Source organism: Melospiza melodia, chromosome W (assembly GCF_035770615.1).
Source record: "Melospiza melodia melodia isolate bMelMel2 chromosome W, bMelMel2.pri, whole genome shotgun sequence".
In the NCBI taxonomy this organism is placed as follows: domain Eukaryota; kingdom Metazoa; phylum Chordata; class Aves; order Passeriformes; family Passerellidae; genus Melospiza; species Melospiza melodia.
The window spans coordinates 3,833,887-3,853,706 of NC_086225.1; the positions used below are offsets into that span (position 1 = coordinate 3,833,887).

At 50.2% G+C, this 19,820-nt stretch overlaps 1 protein-coding gene across 1 annotated transcript in view; it reads right to left on the reverse strand.

Moving 5' to 3' along the window:
* Positions 1-19,820, reverse strand: part of LOC134431422 (transient receptor potential cation channel subfamily M member 8-like) — a 90,865-nt gene that overhangs the window by 37,828 nt on the left and 33,217 nt on the right. Inside the window, 1 exon segment of the mRNA XM_063179435.1 lies at positions 19,175-19,245. Within this exon segment, the coding sequence (XP_063035505.1) occupies positions 19,175-19,245 (71 nt within the window).

The window sequence follows — 19,820 nt, forward strand, 5'->3', positions numbered from 1 at the left end:
AAAGCTTTTTGGGTTCTTTACTGATGTCCTGTACGCTTTGGATGTTTTTGTCTGGGAGTGCATGGACTCCATTCTCCAGTTCGTCTGGAGCCAGGGACGTGTCCTTCCTTCTATCTACCCAGCATTTATAAAGTTCTTCCCAGTTTTGAAACGCAGAGCAGCTACCTTTCAATGGATTTCTAACTGCTATGGGCAGGCTCCATTTCCACCGTCCCTGGGAGAAGACCCGGTGGGGGATGAGATTCTGCTTCCCAGCCCCCCTTGCTTTGCCGCGTGAAGAAGTTTTTTTTACTTTTTCTCCTGAGCCTGCGCAGATGGGATTTTCTCCTCCCCCCCCTTCTCTCTCTCCAGGGGGATGGGAGGAGGCGGTGCTGCCACAGCCGGTCTCTCAGACTCCGCCTCCTTCAGACATGGGGGCGGCACCAGTCTCTGAGGTTTCTCCACCTCTGCCAGCTCCATCACTCCAGGCGATCCCGTCTCCGCCTCTCCAGGCGGTCCCGCCCATGGCTTCACTGGCCTCCCCGCCCCTGCCAGCGCCTGCGTCGGAGACTGCAGAGACAGCACTTCCGGTCCCTCCTGAGTTGCTAGGCAACGAGGATGCGTCTCCAGCTTCCGGCTCAGCAGAGGAGGAGATTCCTTCGGCCCCTCCGCCGCTTCCATCGGCCTCCTTGCCGCCTCAAGCCGAGACAGTCCCTGTTCAGGACGGTGTTGGAGACGGTCCCGAATCCGCGGGAACCTCGGGGCAGCCCGTGGCTGTTCCTACACTCAGCGTGATTCCCTCCCCGGTTCCGGCTTCCCCCCCGCTGCTTCCACTGGCCATCTCAGCGGCTCTGCCGTTGTTGGAGGCTCTGCCCTCCGTGTCGGCGTCAGAGACTGCCCTGGAACCGGCGGCTTGTTCGAACTCGAACCATCCCGGACTGGCTGCTGTAGCAACCGCCCCGGCGGGGGGTCTCTCCTTCCGTGGAGCAGGGGCTGCCTGCCAGCTGACTGTTGCAGCAGTCCAGCTGCCTGTTTTTAAGATCAGCATTCTCGGCGATTTGGGGGGTGGTTTTTCGGGGATGGTCCCATGGAGGCCACCGCCTCTCCTGCGTCCTAGTGGCATGGGGGGGGCAGGTGCATCCCGAGAGCCCTGCCTCTTGTCCCCAGCCCGGAGGATGAGAGACAAACCCGATGCATTGCAGAGGGAGAGGGCACAGCTGGAGGAGACCATAGCTGGTTTGCTGTGGGAAACAAACATCTCCAGACCCCAGATGGGATTTCTGGGGAAGGCTTCTATTTTCCTGCTGCTGGCATGCCTCAGTGGTTTTGGGGAAAGGAAGCATCTCACTACCCGTGCTGCCATTGTGCTGGCAGCAGGGTGCAGGCCTGTGGGAATGCAGAGCCTGCTTCGTGGGTTTGGCCTGGGCTGTTGGGCTCAGGAAGTTCCTGGGCCGGGCCCACTGCGTGGCCTCCTGATGTTTCTGGGAATTCTGGTTTGTCCTACCGGTCCTGGTCCCCCTTTGTGGGCCAGTTTTGGGGTTCCTGGTCCATCATGGGCCAGGGCCCCCAGGGCCTTTCCTTCTCTGGCACTGCTCTGCTCGGCTGCTGCTCTTTTGCTTTTGGATCAAAAAAAAAAAAAAAAAATTTAAAATTAAATAAAAAAGATTGAAAAGAGCGGGCAGCAGCTATGTAGCACTGAAACATTGAAGGGCCAGAAAAGGACATTCCAAAATTGTTTGAGATTGTTGTAAGACTGTCAATGGTTTGTGATAACTATTGATGGGACTTTTGCAGAAGTCTGTTTCAGGACCAAAAAGGACTCTCAGATGTCCAAAAGAAACAACTTCAGCTGATGGACTGTTTCTGAAACTCAGCTGCTTGGACTTGAATTCTCTTTGCATTGTTTTTGCATTTTTCTAGATTGTAGCATTGTTTTAGTGATTTGTTAGTATTGTATATTTTACAGGTGAAGAAATTTCCTGTTCATTTCACATCAGCATTTTTCTTTTAATTTATACAATTTAGAAAGGTGAGATGTCACAGACATTTTTTCACAGAAATCCTTTCTTTCAGATTTCTGCGTCTTCTGGAAGGCAGAGGCCTCAGAAGAGAATGTAAACAATTGTTATCAGCTGCTGTGGAATGCAATAGGATGCACCTATTTTGATTGGTGATTGGTTCATGTTCCCATGTTTATAATTAAGGGCCAATCACAAGTGCAAGCTAGGGACAGAGTCCCTGGACACATCTTTGTTATAGATTCTTTCTTTGTATTCTTAGCTTAGGAAGCCTCTCCAAACTTCTCTCTTTATTCTATTTAGTATAGTCATAATGTATTATATATCATATATCAATAAATCCAGCCTTCTGATCAAGAAACAAGATTCTCGTCCATCTCTCACCCTCAGCGACCCCATGCAGGGCGCTGTAATATCTGGTGACCCCTCGTGTCAGAGCAGAAATTAATTTGATAAGACCAGAGGAGCAAAATTGCTGCACTGGGTAAAAAACCTGTATGTGTAGCATTTGATGGTTGCTTTGAAGTGACCACAGAAGTGGATTCAAGCCAGGAGCTGAAGAACTGAAGATCCTGATTTGGACAGAGTTCACAGCCAAGGCTGACCACAAAGAGAACCTTCTTCTGGAAAACCTTCAGGAAGATGTTCGGAAAGAGCAGCAGACCCATGGAGCTGGCCAGAGCAAGCTGGACTCTTTCAAAAGGTACTGTTTGCTTTTCCCTTCCTGATGAACCAGCCCTTCGTAGCTTGTGGCTTTTCATATGGCAGACACATGCCTTGCCGGAAGAGGTTCAGTTCTCCCCTTCAGAGGAGAATCTTATTGCCCTCTGGCAACACTGGTGTAGAGAAGATGGTTGTTTTCTGTCAGCAACAGATCTCTATGAGTTCTTTCGATGGGCAAAGCTTTTTGGGTTCTTTACTGATGTCCTGTACGCTTTGGATGTTTTTGTCTGGGAGTGCATGGACTCCATTCTCCAGTTCGTCTGGAGCCAGGGACGTGTCCTTCCTTCTATCTACCCAGCATTTATAAAGTTCTTCCCAGTTTTGAAACGCAGAGCAGCTACCTTTCAATGGATTTCTAACTGCTATGGGCAGGCTCCATTTCCACCGTCCCTGGGAGAAGACCCGGTGGGGGATGAGATTCTGCTTCCCAGCCCCCCTTGCTTTGCCGCGTGAAGAAGTTTTTTTTACTTTTTCTCCTGAGCCTGCGCAGATGGGATTTTCTCCTCCCCCCCCTTCTCTCTCTCCGGGGGGATGGGAGGAGGCGGTGCTGCCACAGCCGGTCTCTCAGACTCCGCCTCCTTCAGACATGGGGGCGGCACCAGTCTCTGAGGTTTCTCCACCTCTGCCAGCTCCATCACTCCAGGCGATCCCGTCTCCGCCTCTCCAGGCGGTCCCGCCCATGGCTTCACTGGCCTCCCCGCCCCTGCCAGCGCCTGCGTCGGAGACTGCAGAGACAGCACTTCCGGTCCCTCCTGAGTTGCTAGGCAACGAGGATGCGTCTCCAGCTTCCGGCTCAGCAGAGGAGGAGATTCCTTCGGCCCCTCCGCCGCTTCCATCGGCCTCCTTGCCGCCTCAAGCCGAGACAGTCCCTGTTCAGGACGGTGTTGGAGACGGTCCCGAATCCGCGGGAACCTCGGGGCAGCCCGTGGCTGTTCCTACACTCAGCGTGATTCCCTCCCCGGTTCCGGCTTCCCCCCCGCTGCTTCCACTGGCCATCTCAGCGGCTCTGCCGTTGTTGGAGGCTCTGCCCTCCGTGTCGGCGTCAGAGACTGCCCTGGAACCGGCGGCTTGTTCGAACTCGAACCATCCCGGACTGGCTGCTGTAGCAACTGCCCCGGCGGGGGGTCTCTCCTTCCGTGGAGCAGGGGCTGCCTGCCAGCTGACTGTTGCAGCAGTCCAGCTGCCTGTTTTTAAGATCAGCATTCTCGGCGATTTGGGGGGTGGTTTTTCGGGGATGGTCCCATGGAGGCCACCGCCTCTCCTGCGTCCTAGTGGCATGGGGGGGGCAGGTGCATCCCGAGAGCCCTGCCTCTTGTCCCCAGCCCGGAGGATGAGAGACAAACCCGATGCATTGCAGAGGGAGAGGGCACAGCTGGAGGAGACCATAGCTGGTTTGCTGTGGGAAACAAACATCTCCAGACCCCAGATGGGATTTCTGGGGAAGGCTTCTATTTTCCTGCTGCTGGCATGCCTCAGTGGTTTTGGGGAAAGGAAGCATCTCACTACCCGTGCTGCCATTGTGCTGGCAGCAGGGTGCAGGCCTGTGGGAATGCAGAGCCTGCTTCGTGGGTTTGGCCTGGGCTGTTGGGCTCAGGAAGTTCCTGGGCCGGGCCCACTGCGTGGCCTCCTGATGTTTCTGGGAATTCTGGTTTGTCCTACCGGTCCTGGTCCCCCTTTGTGGGCCAGTTTTGGGGTTCCTGGTCCATCATGGGCCAGGGCCCCCAGGGCCTTTCCTTCTCTGGCACTGCTCTGCTCGGCTGCTGCTCTTTTGCTTTTGGATCAAAAAAAAAAAAAAAAAAAAATTAAAATTAAATAAAAAAGATTGAAAAGAGCGGGCAGCAGCTATGTAGCACTGAAACATTGAAGGGCCAGAAAAGGACATTCCAAAATTGTTTGAGATTGTTGTAAGACTGTCAATGGTTTGTGATAACTATTGATGGGACTTTTGCAGAAGTCTGTTTCAGGACCAAAAAGGACTCTCAGATGTCCAAAAGAAACAACTTCAGCTGATGGACTGTTTCTGAAACTCAGCTGCTTGGACTTGAATTCTCTTTGCATTGTTTTTGCATTTTTCTAGATTGTAGCATTGTTTTAGTGATTTGTTAGTATTGTATATTTTACAGGTGAAGAAATTTCCTGTTCATTTCACATCAGCATTTTTCTTTTAATTTATACAATTTAGAAAGGTGAGATGTCACAGACATTTTTTCACAGAAATCCTTTCTTTCAGATTTCTGCGTCTTCTGGAAGGCAGAGGCCTCAGAAGAGAATGTAAACAATTGTTATCAGCTGCTGTGGAATGCAATAGGATGCACCTATTTTGATTGGTGATTGGTTCATGTTCTCATGTTTATAATTAAGGGCCAATCACAAGTGCAAGCTAGGGACAGAGTCCCTGGACACATCTTTGTTATAGATTCTTTCTTTGTATTCTTAGCTTAGGAAGCCTCTCCAAACTTCTCTCTTTATTCTATTTAGTATAGTCATAATGTATTATATATCATATATCAATAAATCCAGCCTTCTGATCAAGAAACAAGATTCTCGTCCATCTCTCACCCTCAGCGACCCCATGCAGGGCGCTGTAATATCTGGTGACCCCTCGTGTCAGAGCAGAAATTAATTTGATAAGACCAGAGGAGCAAAATTGCTGCACTGGGTAAAAAACCTGTATGTGTAGCATTTGATGGTTGCTTTGAAGTGACCACAGAAGTGGATTCAAGCCAGGAGCTGAAGAACTGAAGATCCTGATTTGGACAGAGTTCACAGCCAAGGCTGACCACAAAGAGAACCTTCTTCTGGAAAACCTTCAGGAAGATGTTCGGAAAGAGCAGCAGACCCATGGAGCTGGCCAGAGCAAGCTGGACTCTTTCAAAAGGTACTGTTTGCTTTTCCCTTCCTGATGAACCAGCCCTTCGTAGCTTGTGGCTTTTCATATGGCAGACACATGCCTTGCCGGAAGAGGTTCAGTTCTCCCCTTCAGAGGAGAATCTTATTGCCCTCTGGCAACACTGGTGTAGAGAAGATGGTTGTTTTCTGTCAGCAACAGATCTCTATGAGTTCTTTCGATGGGCAAAGCTTTTTGGGTTCTTTACTGATGTCCTGTACGCTTTGGATGTTTTTGTCTGGGAGTGCATGGACTCCATTCTCCAGTTCGTCTGGAGCCAGGGACGTGTCCTTCCTTCTATCTACCCAGCATTTATAAAGTTCTTCCCAGTTTTGAAACGCAGAGCAGCTACCTTTCAATGGATTTCTAACTGCTATGGGCAGGCTCCATTTCCACCGTCCCTGGGAGAAGACCCGGTGGGGGATGAGATTCTGCTTCCCAGCCCCCCTTGCTTTGCCGCGTGAAGAAGTTTTTTTTACTTTTTCTCCTGAGCCTGCGCAGATGGGATTTTCTCCTCCCCCCCCTTCTCTCTCTCCGGGGGGATGGGAGGAGGCGGTGCTGCCACAGCCGGTCTCTCAGACTCCGCCTCCTTCAGACATGGGGGCGGCACCAGTCTCTGAGGTTTCTCCACCTCTGCCAGCTCCATCACTCCAGGCGATCCCGTCTCCGCCTCTCCAGGCGGTCCCGCCCATGGCTTCACTGGCCTCCCCGCCCCTGCCAGCGCCTGCGTCGGAGACTGCAGAGACAGCACTTCCGGTCCCTCCTGAGTTGCTAGGCAACGAGGATGCGTCTCCAGCTTCCGGCTCAGCAGAGGAGGAGATTCCTTCGGCCCCTCCGCCGCTTCCATCGGCCTCCTTGCCGCCTCAAGCCGAGACAGTCCCTGTTCAGGACGGTGTTGGAGACGGTCCCGAATCCGCGGGAACCTCGGGGCAGCCCGTGGCTGTTCCTACACTCAGCGTGATTCCCTCCCCGGTTCCGGCTTCCCCCCCGCTGCTTCCACTGGCCATCTCAGCGGCTCTGCCGTTGTTGGAGGCTCTGCCCTCCGTGTCGGCGTCAGAGACTGCCCTGGAACCGGCGGCTTGTTCGAACTCGAACCATCCCGGACTGGCTGCTGTAGCAACCGCCCCGGCGGGGGGTCTCTCCTTCCGTGGAGCAGGGGCTGCCTGCCAGCTGACTGTTGCAGCAGTCCAGCTGCCTGTTTTTAAGATCAGCATTCTCGGCGATTTGGGGGGTGGTTTTTCGGGGATGGTCCCATGGAGGCCACCGCCTCTCCTGCGTCCTAGTGGCATGGGGGGGGCAGGTGCATCCCGAGAGCCCTGCCTCTTGTCCCCAGCCCGGAGGATGAGAGACAAACCCGATGCATTGCAGAGGGAGAGGGCACAGCTGGAGGAGACCATAGCTGGTTTGCTGTGGGAAACAAACATCTCCAGACCCCAGATGGGATTTCTGGGGAAGGCTTCTATTTTCCTGCTGCTGGCATGCCTCAGTGGTTTTGGGGAAAGGAAGCATCTCACTACCCGTGCTGCCATTGTGCTGGCAGCAGGGTGCAGGCCTGTGGGAATGCAGAGCCTGCTTCGTGGGTTTGGCCTGGGCTGTTGGGCTCAGGAAGTTCCTGGGCCGGGCCCACTGCGTGGCCTCCTGATGTTTCTGGGAATTCTGGTTTGTCCTACCGGTCCTGGTCCCCCTTTGTGGGCCAGTTTTGGGGTTCCTGGTCCATCATGGGCCAGGGCCCCCAGGGCCTTTCCTTCTCTGGCACTGCTCTGCTCGGCTGCTGCTCTTTTGCTTTTGGATCAAAAAAAAAAAAAAAAAAATTTAAAATTAAATAAAAAAGATTGAAAAGAGCGGGCAGCAGCTATGTAGCACTGAAACATTGAAGGGCCAGAAAAGGACATTCCAAAATTGTTTGAGATTGTTGTAAGACTGTCAATGGTTTGTGATAACTATTGATGGGACTTTTGCAGAAGTCTGTTTCAGGACCAAAAAGGACTCTCAGATGTCCAAAAGAAACAACTTCAGCTGATGGACTGTTTCTGAAACTCAGCTGCTTGGACTTGAATTCTCTTTGCATTGTTTTTGCATTTTTCTAGATTGTAGCATTGTTTTAGTGATTTGTTAGTATTGTATATTTTACAGGTGAAGAAATTTCCTGTTCATTTCACATCAGCATTTTTCTTTTAATTTATACAATTTAGAAAGGTGAGATGTCACAGACATTTTTTCACAGAAATCCTTTCTTTCAGATTTCTGCGTCTTCTGGAAGGCAGAGGCCTCAGAAGAGAATGTAAACAATTGTTATCAGCTGCTGTGGAATGCAATAGGATGCACCTATTTTGATTGGTGATTGGTTCATGTTCTCATGTTTATAATTAAGGGCCAATCACAAGTGCAAGCTAGGGACAGAGTCCCTGGACACATCTTTGTTATAGATTCTTTCTTTGTATTCTTAGCTTAGGAAGCCTCTCCAAACTTCTCTCTTTATTCTATTTAGTATAGTCATAATGTATTATATATCATATATCAATAAATCCAGCCTTCTGATCAAGAAACAAGATTCTCGTCCATCTCTCACCCTCAGCGACCCCATGCAGGGCGCTGTAATATCTGGTGACCCCTCGTGTCAGAGCAGAAATTAATTTGATAAGACCAGAGGAGCAAAATTGCTGCACTGGGTAAAAAACCTGTATGTGTAGCATTTGATGGTTGCTTTGAAGTGACCACAGAAGTGGATTCAAGCCAGGAGCTGAAGAACTGAAGATCCTGATTTGGACAGAGTTCACAGCCAAGGCTGACCACAAAGAGAACCTTCTTCTGGAAAACCTTCAGGAAGATGTTCGGAAAGAGCAGCAGACCCATGGAGCTGGCCAGAGCAAGCTGGACTCTTTCAAAAGGTACTGTTTGCTTTTCCCTTCCTGATGAACCAGCCCTTCGTAGCTTGTGGCTTTTCATATGGCAGACACATGCCTTGCCGGAAGAGGTTCAGTTCTCCCCTTCAGAGGAGAATCTTATTGCCCTCTGGCAACACTGGTGTAGAGAAGATGGTTGTTTTCTGTCAGCAACAGATCTCTATGAGTTCTTTCGATGGGCAAAGCTTTTTGGGTTCTTTACTGATGTCCTGTACGCTTTGGATGTTTTTGTCTGGGAGTGCATGGACTCCATTCTCCAGTTCGTCTGGAGCCAGGGACGTGTCCTTCCTTCTATCTACCCAGCATTTATAAAGTTCTTCCCAGTTTTGAAACGCAGAGCAGCTACCTTTCAATGGATTTCTAACTGCTATGGGCAGGCTCCATTTCCACCGTCCCTGGGAGAAGACCCGGTGGGGGATGAGATTCTGCTTCCCAGCCCCCCTTGCTTTGCCGCGTGAAGAAGTTTTTTTTACTTTTTCTCCTGAGCCTGCGCAGATGGGATTTTCTCCTCCCCCCCCTTCTCTCTCTCCGGGGGGATGGGAGGAGGCGGTGCTGCCACAGCCGGTCTCTCAGACTCCGCCTCCTTCAGACATGGGGGCGGCACCAGTCTCTGAGGTTTCTCCACCTCTGCCAGCTCCATCACTCCAGGCGATCCCGTCTCCGCCTCTCCAGGCGGTCCCGCCCATGGCTTCACTGGCCTCCCCGCCCCTGCCAGCGCCTGCGTCGGAGACTGCAGAGACAGCACTTCCGGTCCCTCCTGAGTTGCTAGGCAACGAGGATGCGTCTCCAGCTTCCGGCTCAGCAGAGGAGGAGATTCCTTCGGCCCCTCCGCCGCTTCCATCGGCCTCCTTGCCGCCTCAAGCCGAGACAGTCCCTGTTCAGGACGGTGTTGGAGACGGTCCCGAATCCGCGGGAACCTCGGGGCAGCCCGTGGCTGTTCCTACACTCAGCGTGATTCCCTCCCCGGTTCCGGCTTCCCCCCCGCTGCTTCCACTGGCCATCTCAGCGGCTCTGCCGTTGTTGGAGGCTCTGCCCTCCGTGTCGGCGTCAGAGACTGCCCTGGAACCGGCGGCTTGTTCGAACTCGAACCATCCCGGACTGGCTGCTGTAGCAACCGCCCCGGCGGGGGGTCTCTCCTTCCGTGGAGCAGGGGCTGCCTGCCAGCTGACTGTTGCAGCAGTCCAGCTGCCTGTTTTTAAGATCAGCATTCTCGGCGATTTGGGGGGTGGTTTTTCGGGGATGGTCCCATGGAGGCCACCGCCTCTCCTGCGTCCTAGTGGCATGGGGGGGGCAGGTGCATCCCGAGAGCCCTGCCTCTTGTCCCCAGCCCGGAGGATGAGAGACAAACCCGATGCATTGCAGAGGGAGAGGGCACAGCTGGAGGAGACCATAGCTGGTTTGCTGTGGGAAACAAACATCTCCAGACCCCAGATGGGATTTCTGGGGAAGGCTTCTATTTTCCTGCTGCTGGCATGCCTCAGTGGTTTTGGGGAAAGGAAGCATCTCACTACCCGTGCTGCCATTGTGCTGGCAGCAGGGTGCAGGCCTGTGGGAATGCAGAGCCTGCTTCGTGGGTTTGGCCTGGGCTGTTGGGCTCAGGAAGTTCCTGGGCCGGGCCCACTGCGTGGCCTCCTGATGTTTCTGGGAATTCTGGTTTGTCCTACCGGTCCTGGTCCCCCTTTGTGGGCCAGTTTTGGGGTTCCTGGTCCATCATGGGCCAGGGCCCCCAGGGCCTTTCCTTCTCTGGCACTGCTCTGCTCGGCTGCTGCTCTTTTGCTTTTGGATCAAAAAAAAAAAAAAAAAAATTTAAAATTAAATAAAAAAGATTGAAAAGAGCGGGCAGCAGCTATGTAGCACTGAAACATTGAAGGGCCAGAAAAGGACATTCCAAAATTGTTTGAGATTGTTGTAAGACTGTCAATGGTTTGTGATAACTATTGATGGGACTTTTGCAGAAGTCTGTTTCAGGACCAAAAAGGACTCTCAGATGTCCAAAAGAAACAACTTCAGCTGATGGACTGTTTCTGAAACTCAGCTGCTTGGACTTGAATTCTCTTTGCATTGTTTTTGCATTTTTCTAGATTGTAGCATTGTTTTAGTGATTTGTTAGTATTGTATATTTTACAGGTGAAGAAATTTCCTGTTCATTTCACATCAGCATTTTTCTTTTAATTTATACAATTTAGAAAGGTGAGATGTCACAGACATTTTTTCACAGAAATCCTTTCTTTCAGATTTCTGCGTCTTCTGGAAGGCAGAGGCCTCAGAAGAGAATGTAAACAATTGTTATCAGCTGCTGTGGAATGCAATAGGATGCACCTATTTTGATTGGTGATTGGTTCATGTTCTCATGTTTATAATTAAGGGCCAATCACAAGTGCAAGCTAGGGACAGAGTCCCTGGACACATCTTTGTTATAGATTCTTTCTTTGTATTCTTAGCTTAGGAAGCCTCTCCAAACTTCTCTCTTTATTCTATTTAGTATAGTCATAATGTATTATATATCATATATCAATAAATCCAGCCTTCTGATCAAGAAACAAGATTCTCGTCCATCTCTCACCCTCAGCGACCCCATGCAGGGCGCTGTAATATCTGGTGACCCCTCGTGTCAGAGCAGAAATTAATTTGATAAGACCAGAGGAGCAAAATTGCTGCACTGGGTAAAAAACCTGTATGTGTAGCATTTGATGGTTGCTTTGAAGTGACCACAGAAGTGGATTCAAGCCAGGAGCTGAAGAACTGAAGATCCTGATTTGGACAGAGTTCACAGCCAAGGCTGACCACAAAGAGAACCTTCTTCTGGAAAACCTTCAGGAAGATGTTCGGAAAGAGCAGCAGACCCATGGAGCTGGCCAGAGCAAGCTGGACTCTTTCAAAAGGTACTGTTTGCTTTTCCCTTCCTGATGAACCAGCCCTTCGTAGCTTGTGGCTTTTCATATGGCAGACACATGCCTTGCCGGAAGAGGTTCAGTTCTCCCCTTCAGAGGAGAATCTTATTGCCCTCTGGCAACACTGGTGTAGAGAAGATGGTTGTTTTCTGTCAGCAACAGATCTCTATGAGTTCTTTCGATGGGCAAAGCTTTTTGGGTTCTTTACTGATGTCCTGTACGCTTTGGATGTTTTTGTCTGGGAGTGCATGGACTCCATTCTCCAGTTCGTCTGGAGCCAGGGACGTGTCCTTCCTTCTATCTACCCAGCATTTATAAAGTTCTTCCCAGTTTTGAAACGCAGAGCAGCTACCTTTCAATGGATTTCTAACTGCTATGGGCAGGCTCCATTTCCACCGTCCCTGGGAGAAGACCCGGTGGGGGATGAGATTCTGCTTCCCAGCCCCCCTTGCTTTGCCGCGTGAAGAAGTTTTTTTTACTTTTTCTCCTGAGCCTGCGCAGATGGGATTTTCTCCTCCCCCCCCTTCTCTCTCTCCGGGGGGATGGGAGGAGGCGGTGCTGCCACAGCCGGTCTCTCAGACTCCGCCTCCTTCAGACATGGGGGCGGCACCAGTCTCTGAGGTTTCTCCACCTCTGCCAGCTCCATCACTCCAGGCGATCCCGTCTCCGCCTCTCCAGGCGGTCCCGCCCATGGCTTCACTGGCCTCCCCGCCCCTGCCAGCGCCTGCGTCGGAGACTGCAGAGACAGCACTTCCGGTCCCTCCTGAGTTGCTAGGCAACGAGGATGCGTCTCCAGCTTCCGGCTCAGCAGAGGAGGAGATTCCTTCGGCCCCTCCGCCGCTTCCATCGGCCTCCTTGCCGCCTCAAGCCGAGACAGTCCCTGTTCAGGACGGTGTTGGAGACGGTCCCGAATCCGCGGGAACCTCGGGGCAGCCCGTGGCTGTTCCTACACTCAGCGTGATTCCCTCCCCGGTTCCGGCTTCCCCCCCGCTGCTTCCACTGGCCATCTCAGCGGCTCTGCCGTTGTTGGAGGCTCTGCCCTCCGTGTCGGCGTCAGAGACTGCCCTGGAACCGGCGGCTTGTTCGAACTCGAACCATCCCGGACTGGCTGCTGTAGCAACCGCCCCGGCGGGGGGTCTCTCCTTCCGTGGAGCAGGGGCTGCCTGCCAGCTGACTGTTGCAGCAGTCCAGCTGCCTGTTTTTAAGATCAGCATTCTCGGCGATTTGGGGGGTGGTTTTTCGGGGATGGTCCCATGGAGGCCACCGCCTCTCCTGCGTCCTAGTGGCATGGGGGGGGCAGGTGCATCCCGAGAGCCCTGCCTCTTGTCCCCAGCCCGGAGGATGAGAGACAAACCCGATGCATTGCAGAGGGAGAGGGCACAGCTGGAGGAGACCATAGCTGGTTTGCTGTGGGAAACAAACATCTCCAGACCCCAGATGGGATTTCTGGGGAAGGCTTCTATTTTCCTGCTGCTGGCATGCCTCAGTGGTTTTGGGGAAAGGAAGCATCTCACTACCCGTGCTGCCATTGTGCTGGCAGCAGGGTGCAGGCCTGTGGGAATGCAGAGCCTGCTTCGTGGGTTTGGCCTGGGCTGTTGGGCTCAGGAAGTTCCTGGGCCGGGCCCACTGCGTGGCCTCCTGATGTTTCTGGGAATTCTGGTTTGTCCTACCGGTCCTGGTCCCCCTTTGTGGGCCAGTTTTGGGGTTCCTGGTCCATCATGGGCCAGGGCCCCCAGGGCCTTTCCTTCTCTGGCACTGCTCTGCTCGGCTGCTGCTCTTTTGCTTTTGGATCAAAAAAAAAAAAAAAAAAATTTAAAATTAAATAAAAAAGATTGAAAAGAGCGGGCAGCAGCTATGTAGCACTGAAACATTGAAGGGCCAGAAAAGGACATTCCAAAATTGTTTGAGATTGTTGTAAGACTGTCAATGGTTTGTGATAACTATTGATGGGACTTTTGCAGAAGTCTGTTTCAGGACCAAAAAGGACTCTCAGATGTCCAAAAGAAACAACTTCAGCTGATGGACTGTTTCTGAAACTCAGCTGCTTGGACTTGAATTCTCTTTGCATTGTTTTTGCATTTTTCTAGATTGTAGCATTGTTTTAGTGATTTGTTAGTATTGTATATTTTACAGGTGAAGAAATTTCCTGTTCATTTCACATCAGCATTTTTCTTTTAATTTATACAATTTAGAAAGGTGAGATGTCACAGACATTTTTTCACAGAAATCCTTTCTTTCAGATTTCTGCGTCTTCTGGAAGGCAGAGGCCTCAGAAGAGAATGTAAACAATTGTTATCAGCTGCTGTGGAATGCAATAGGATGCACCTATTTTGATTGGTGATTGGTTCATGTTCTCATGTTTATAATTAAGGGCCAATCACAAGTGCAAGCTAGGGACAGAGTCCCTGGACACATCTTTGTTATAGATTCTTTCTTTGTATTCTTAGCTTAGGAAGCCTCTCCAAACTTCTCTCTTTATTCTATTTAGTATAGTCATAATGTATTATATATCATATATCAATAAATCCAGCCTTCTGATCAAGAAACAAGATTCTCGTCCATCTCTCACCCTCAGCGACCCCATGCAGGGCGCTGTAATATCTGGTGACCCCTCGTGTCAGAGCAGAAATTAATTTGATAAGACCAGAGGAGCAAAATTGCTGCACTGGGTAAAAAACCTGTATGTGTAGCATTTGATGGTTGCTTTGAAGTGACCACAGAAGTGGATTCAAGCCAGGAGCTGAAGAACTGAAGATCCTGATTTGGACAGAGTTCACAGCCAAGGCTGACCACAAAGAGAACCTTCTTCTGGAAAACCTTCAGGAAGATGTTCGGAAAGAGCAGCAGACCCATGGAGCTGGCCAGAGCAAGCTGGACTCTTTCAAAAGGTACTGTTTGCTTTTCCCTTCCTGATGAACCAGCCCTTCGTAGCTTGTGGCTTTTCATATGGCAGACACATGCCTTGCCGGAAGAGGTTCAGTTCTCCCCTTCAGAGGAGAATCTTATTGCCCTCTGGCAACACTGGTGTAGAGAAGATGGTTGTTTTCTGTCAGCAACAGATCTCTATGAGTTCTTTCGATGGGCAAAGCTTTTTGGGTTCTTTACTGATGTCCTGTACGCTTTGGATGTTTTTGTCTGGGAGTGCATGGACTCCATTCTCCAGTTCGTCTGGAGCCAGGGACGTGTCCTTCCTTCTATCTACCCAGCATTTATAAAGTTCTTCCCAGTTTTGAAACGCAGAGCAGCTACCTTTCAATGGATTTCTAACTGCTATGGGCAGGCTCCATTTCCACCGTCCCTGGGAGAAGACCCGGTGGGGGATGAGATTCTGCTTCCCAGCCCCCCTTGCTTTGCCGCGTGAAGAAGTTTTTTTTACTTTTTCTCCTGAGCCTGCGCAGATGGGATTTTCTCCTCCCCCCCCTTCTCTCTCTCCGGGGGGATGGGAGGAGGCGGTGCTGCCACAGCCGGTCTCTCAGACTCCGCCTCCTTCAGACATGGGGGCGGCACCAGTCTCTGAGGTTTCTCCACCTCTGCCAGCTCCATCACTCCAGGCGATCCCGTCTCCGCCTCTCCAGGCGGTCCCGCCCATGGCTTCACTGGCCTCCCCGCCCCTGCCAGCGCCTGCGTCGGAGACTGCAGAGACAGCACTTCCGGTCCCTCCTGAGTTGCTAGGCAACGAGGATGCGTCTCCAGCTTCCGGCTCAGCAGAGGAGGAGATTCCTTCGGCCCCTCCGCCGCTTCCATCGGCCTCCTTGCCGCCTCAAGCCGAGACAGTCCCTGTTCAGGACGGTGTTGGAGACGGTCCCGAATCCGCGGGAACCTCGGGGCAGCCCGTGGCTGTTCCTACACTCAGCGTGATTCCCTCCCCGGTTCCGGCTTCCCCCCCGCTGCTTCCACTGGCCATCTCAGCGGCTCTGCCGTTGTTGGAGGCTCTGCCCTCCGTGTCGGCGTCAGAGACTGCCCTGGAACCGGCGGCTTGTTCGAACTCGAACCATCCCGGACTGGCTGCTGTAGCAACCGCCCCGGCGGGGGGTCTCTCCTTCCGTGGAGCAGGGGCTGCCTGCCAGCTGACTGTTGCAGCAGTCCAGCTGCCTGTTTTTAAGATCAGCATTCTCGGCGATTTGGGGGGTGGTTTTTCGGGGATGGTCCCATGGAGGCCACCGCCTCTCCTGCGTCCTAGTGGCATGGGGGGGGCAGGTGCATCCCGAGAGCCCTGCCTCTTGTCCCCAGCCCGGAGGATGAGAGACAAACCCGATGCATTGCAGAGGGAGAGGGCACAGCTGGAGGAGACCATAGCTGGTTTGCTGTGGGAAACAAACATCTCCAGACCCCAGATGGGATTTCTGGGGAAGGCTTCTATTTTCCTGCTGCTGGCATGCCTCAGTGGTTTTGGGGAAAGGAAGCATCTCACTACCCGTGCTGCCATTGTGCTGGCAGCAGGGTGCAGGCCTGTGGGAATGCAGAGCCTGCTTCGTGGGTTTGGCCTGGGCTGTTGGGCTCAGGAAGTTCCTGGGCCGGGCCCACTGCGTGGCCTCCTGATGTTTCTGGGAATTCTGGTTTGTCCTACCGGTCCTGGTCCCCCTTTGTGGGCCAGTTTTGGGGTTCCTGGTCCATCATGGGCCAGGGCCCCCAGGGCCTTTCCTTCTCTGGCACTGCTCTGCTCGGCTGCTGCTCTTTTGCTTTTGGATCAAAAAAAAAAAAAAAAAAATTTAAAATTAAATAAAAAAGATTGAAAAGAGCGGGCAGCAGCTATGTAGCACTGAAACATTGAAGGGCCAGAAAAGGACATTCCAAAATTGTTTGAGATTGTTGTAAGACTGTCAATGGTTTGTGATAACTATTGATGGGACTTTTGCAGAAGTCTGTTTCAGGACCAAAAAGGACTCTCAGATGTCCAAAAGAAACAACTTCAGCTGATGGACTGTTTCTGAAACTCAGCTGCTTGGACTTGAATTCTCTTTGCATTGTTTTTGCATTTTTCTAGATTGTAGCATTGTTTTAGTGATTTGTTAGTATTGTATATTTTACAGGTGAAGAAATTTCCTGTTCATTTCACATCAGCATTTTTCTTTTAATTTATACAATTTAGAAAGGTGAGATGTCACAGACATTTTTTCACAGAAATCCTTTCTTTCAGATTTCTGCGTCTTCTGGAAGGCAGAGGCCTCAGAAGAGAATGTAAACAATTGTTATCAGCTGCTGTGGAATGCAATAGGATGCACCTATTTTGATTGGTGATTGGTTCATGTTCTCATGTTTATAATTAAGGGCCAATCACAAGTGCAAGCTAGGGACAGAGTCCCTGGACACATCTTTGTTATAGATTCTTTCTTTGTATTCTTAGCTTAGGAAGCCTCTCCAAACTTCTCTCTTTATTCTATTTAGCATAGTCATAATGTATTATATATCATATATCAATAAATCCAGCCTTCTGATCAAGAAACAAGATTCTCGTCCATCTCTCACCCTCAGCGACCCCATGCAGGGCGCTGTAATAGGCCTGTCTAGGTGTCCCTCGTCCATTGAGACCCTCCTCCTCCCACCTGGTTGGTGGCTCACCTGTCCCTTCCCGTCTCCCTGTCCCTGGGCTTAAATTCAGCCAGGACCATGCGGTCGGGATTCTGTTGGAGCTGTTACCTAAAGATTCAGACGTCTGTGACCATGGAATAAAACTCTGGATATAAACCCTCCGACAGAATCCACTCTCTTTTCCTCTCCACCATCGCCTGAAGCCTTCCCACCTGAGGTAAACTGAGTTTCTACAAGCCTAGACTTGTTTCAGTGCCCAGCTGCAACCTCCAGCCAGCCAAAAGTGTCTCTGAGGTGAAATACCACAGTTGCCGCCTTTGGCCTAGCAGCAAGGGTGAGACTAGCCCAGGCACAATCTACCTGGTAATATTTGGATTCATATTCCAATAGTTATCAAGGATTGGAACAAGCTGCTTAAGGAAGTCACCATCCTGAAGTGTTCAAAAAATGTGTGGATGTAGCACCAGAGAACATGGTTTGGTGGTGAACATGATAGTGGTGCTAGATTGACCACAGGATCTTAGAGGTCTTTTCCAACCTCAGTGTCATCATGATTCTATGAAATAGCCAAGAGAGAGGCATAAACCCTGAACTGAACCATCATCCAGGTACTTCCCAGAGGAAACTCTTGCCAGGAATTATGCATTTGATTTCACAAGGCTTTTACTCATTCTGGTTAGGCAGCTACTAAGTCTATGTTATGTGTCACTGCTCAACAGTGGGTTTGAGGTCTCTCCAAAAAATGTGAAATCATAAGTCTGCACAGCTACAGCACCTGGCAGCCAGTCAGCTCCTTCAGTGATGGCCAAATCCTTTCTCAAACACCATCAATTTGGAGCTAAAAGGAAATGGACACAACCTCTGAGCACAGTTTTCCTCTAAAACCTGACTGGATGCTTCATTTCATCTCAGGACGTCTGATTAACACTGCATCTGCATTCATCTACAACTGAGCAAAGACAAAATTCATCAAGTGAAGGGAACCAAACTCTCAGGTAACACACAGGGAGGCTGGGATAGCAATCTGGAGTTTCACACACTGATTCAGACCAACTGATTAACACCAGCAACAGTGGTAGCAGAGATCATGCTCTGAAATCACATTGTTTATCCTCCTGACAAGCCAAGTTTGATCAACCTTGACAGTAACAGCACAGCTCCGGTGAGAACAGGAAGTACCAAGATAACACCTACAAAAACAAAATCATTCATATAACACTACTTCAACTTATTTTTGCTGCATCCTACTCTCTTGCACTATCCAGCTCTCTGTACAGGCTAAACCAGCTCTTCCTGCAGCTGGTCAGAGCTTGTCCTCACTGTTCCTGTTCCCTTCCCACACAGCCTGACTCCACATCCCCTCACTCTGAAAGCCCTGGGCAGGTCCCTTTGCTCCCTCAGGCCATTCATCCTCACTCTGGCAAGGTGGATGGGCAAGTACCAACCCTGGGTTTTAACCCCGAGAGAGATTTGGAAGGGATCTCCCTTTCCCCCTCCCCTCAGAGTCACTTACACATCCTGTTTCAAGGAATTTCTTTGCTCTGTTCAGCCTCCTGCTGCCTGTCCTCTGTTTGAAGGTGATGCCTGGTTCTTCTCCTTGTAGAGGTCAGAGTCAGCAGAGCCCTCCTGCCCTGCTCAGCTGCCAAGACTTAAACCAGGTCTAGATCTAAACTAGACTCCAAATGTATTTAAAATGCACTTATAAGAAACAGGGAGAGAAACTTTTTACATGGGTAGATAGTGATAGGACAAGAGGGTATGGTTTTAAACTACAAGGGGAGAAATTTATATTTACATTAGGAGGAAATTATTGACTATGAGGGTGGGCCGGCCCTGGCACAGGGTGCCCAGAGAAGCTGTGGCTGCTCCTGGATCCCTGCAAGTGCCCAAAGCTGGGCTGGATGGGGACTGCAGCAATCTGGGATAGTGGAAGGTATCCCTGCCCATGGAATTGGGTGGTCTTTAATGTCCCTTCACATTCTGGGGTGTGGAAGAACTGAGACAACTGAACTGTCCCAGCCAATACTTTTCCAGGATGTCAGCCCAAGGCAGAAAAACTTTAACAGAAACAAACTTCAAAAGCTTAAATTGCAAACAAGGTCCTTCTGTAGCAAGTGCTAGGCAAGCTTCTGTAAATAACAGCGCTGTCTATTTCATCAAGTTTCTTTTGGAGCAATCAGTCTTTAATATCAGAGCAATGTCCCTATGGTCATTCCTGGAAATAAATAAAAGAAACAAACTTACTTTCAAAGTCTCCTTTCCACCACCTTGGGCAAAACACACAATTGGGGTCTTCCCACCATAATTAGATTCTGTGAAATATGCCAAAAGAAAAAAGAAGGAAAAAGATTAAATCAATTAATGCAGATAGAACTTTTTTTTCCCTGAGTACAATGAAAGAATTTCTATGCCATTCATGCAAATATTAATTTGCTGTTGATTTTGCAGAGTTACTAACAGCTGTTTTAAACAAAAGCTCAGTTTTACCTAACATTTAGACACCCTTCTCCAACAGAAGCTTTCTGTTCTAGAAATCCTAATTTTTACTATCTCTGAAGTCCTTAAAATTGAATTTTATTGTATTTATTCGGTCCTTTGACTATTCTGAGTCTCAGAGAAAGGTTCTTATCACAAACTCAAGATACAGAACCTCTGAGTTCACATTTCTATCATAAAAGAAAGGTAAGAATTCTCTAACTCTAGCTGCTAGTGTCTGAGACATTCCAAAAAAAAAAAAAAAACACCCAAAACAACCAAACCCAAACAACAACACACCCAAAAGCTTTTTAAGAATTTCCTGCTAAGACCTTTGATTTCTCTTTTACGTTTGGTAAAGAAGTGGGTGAAAAAGAAATTATTTAGCAGCAGGTTGCAGGCGGCTCAATCACCC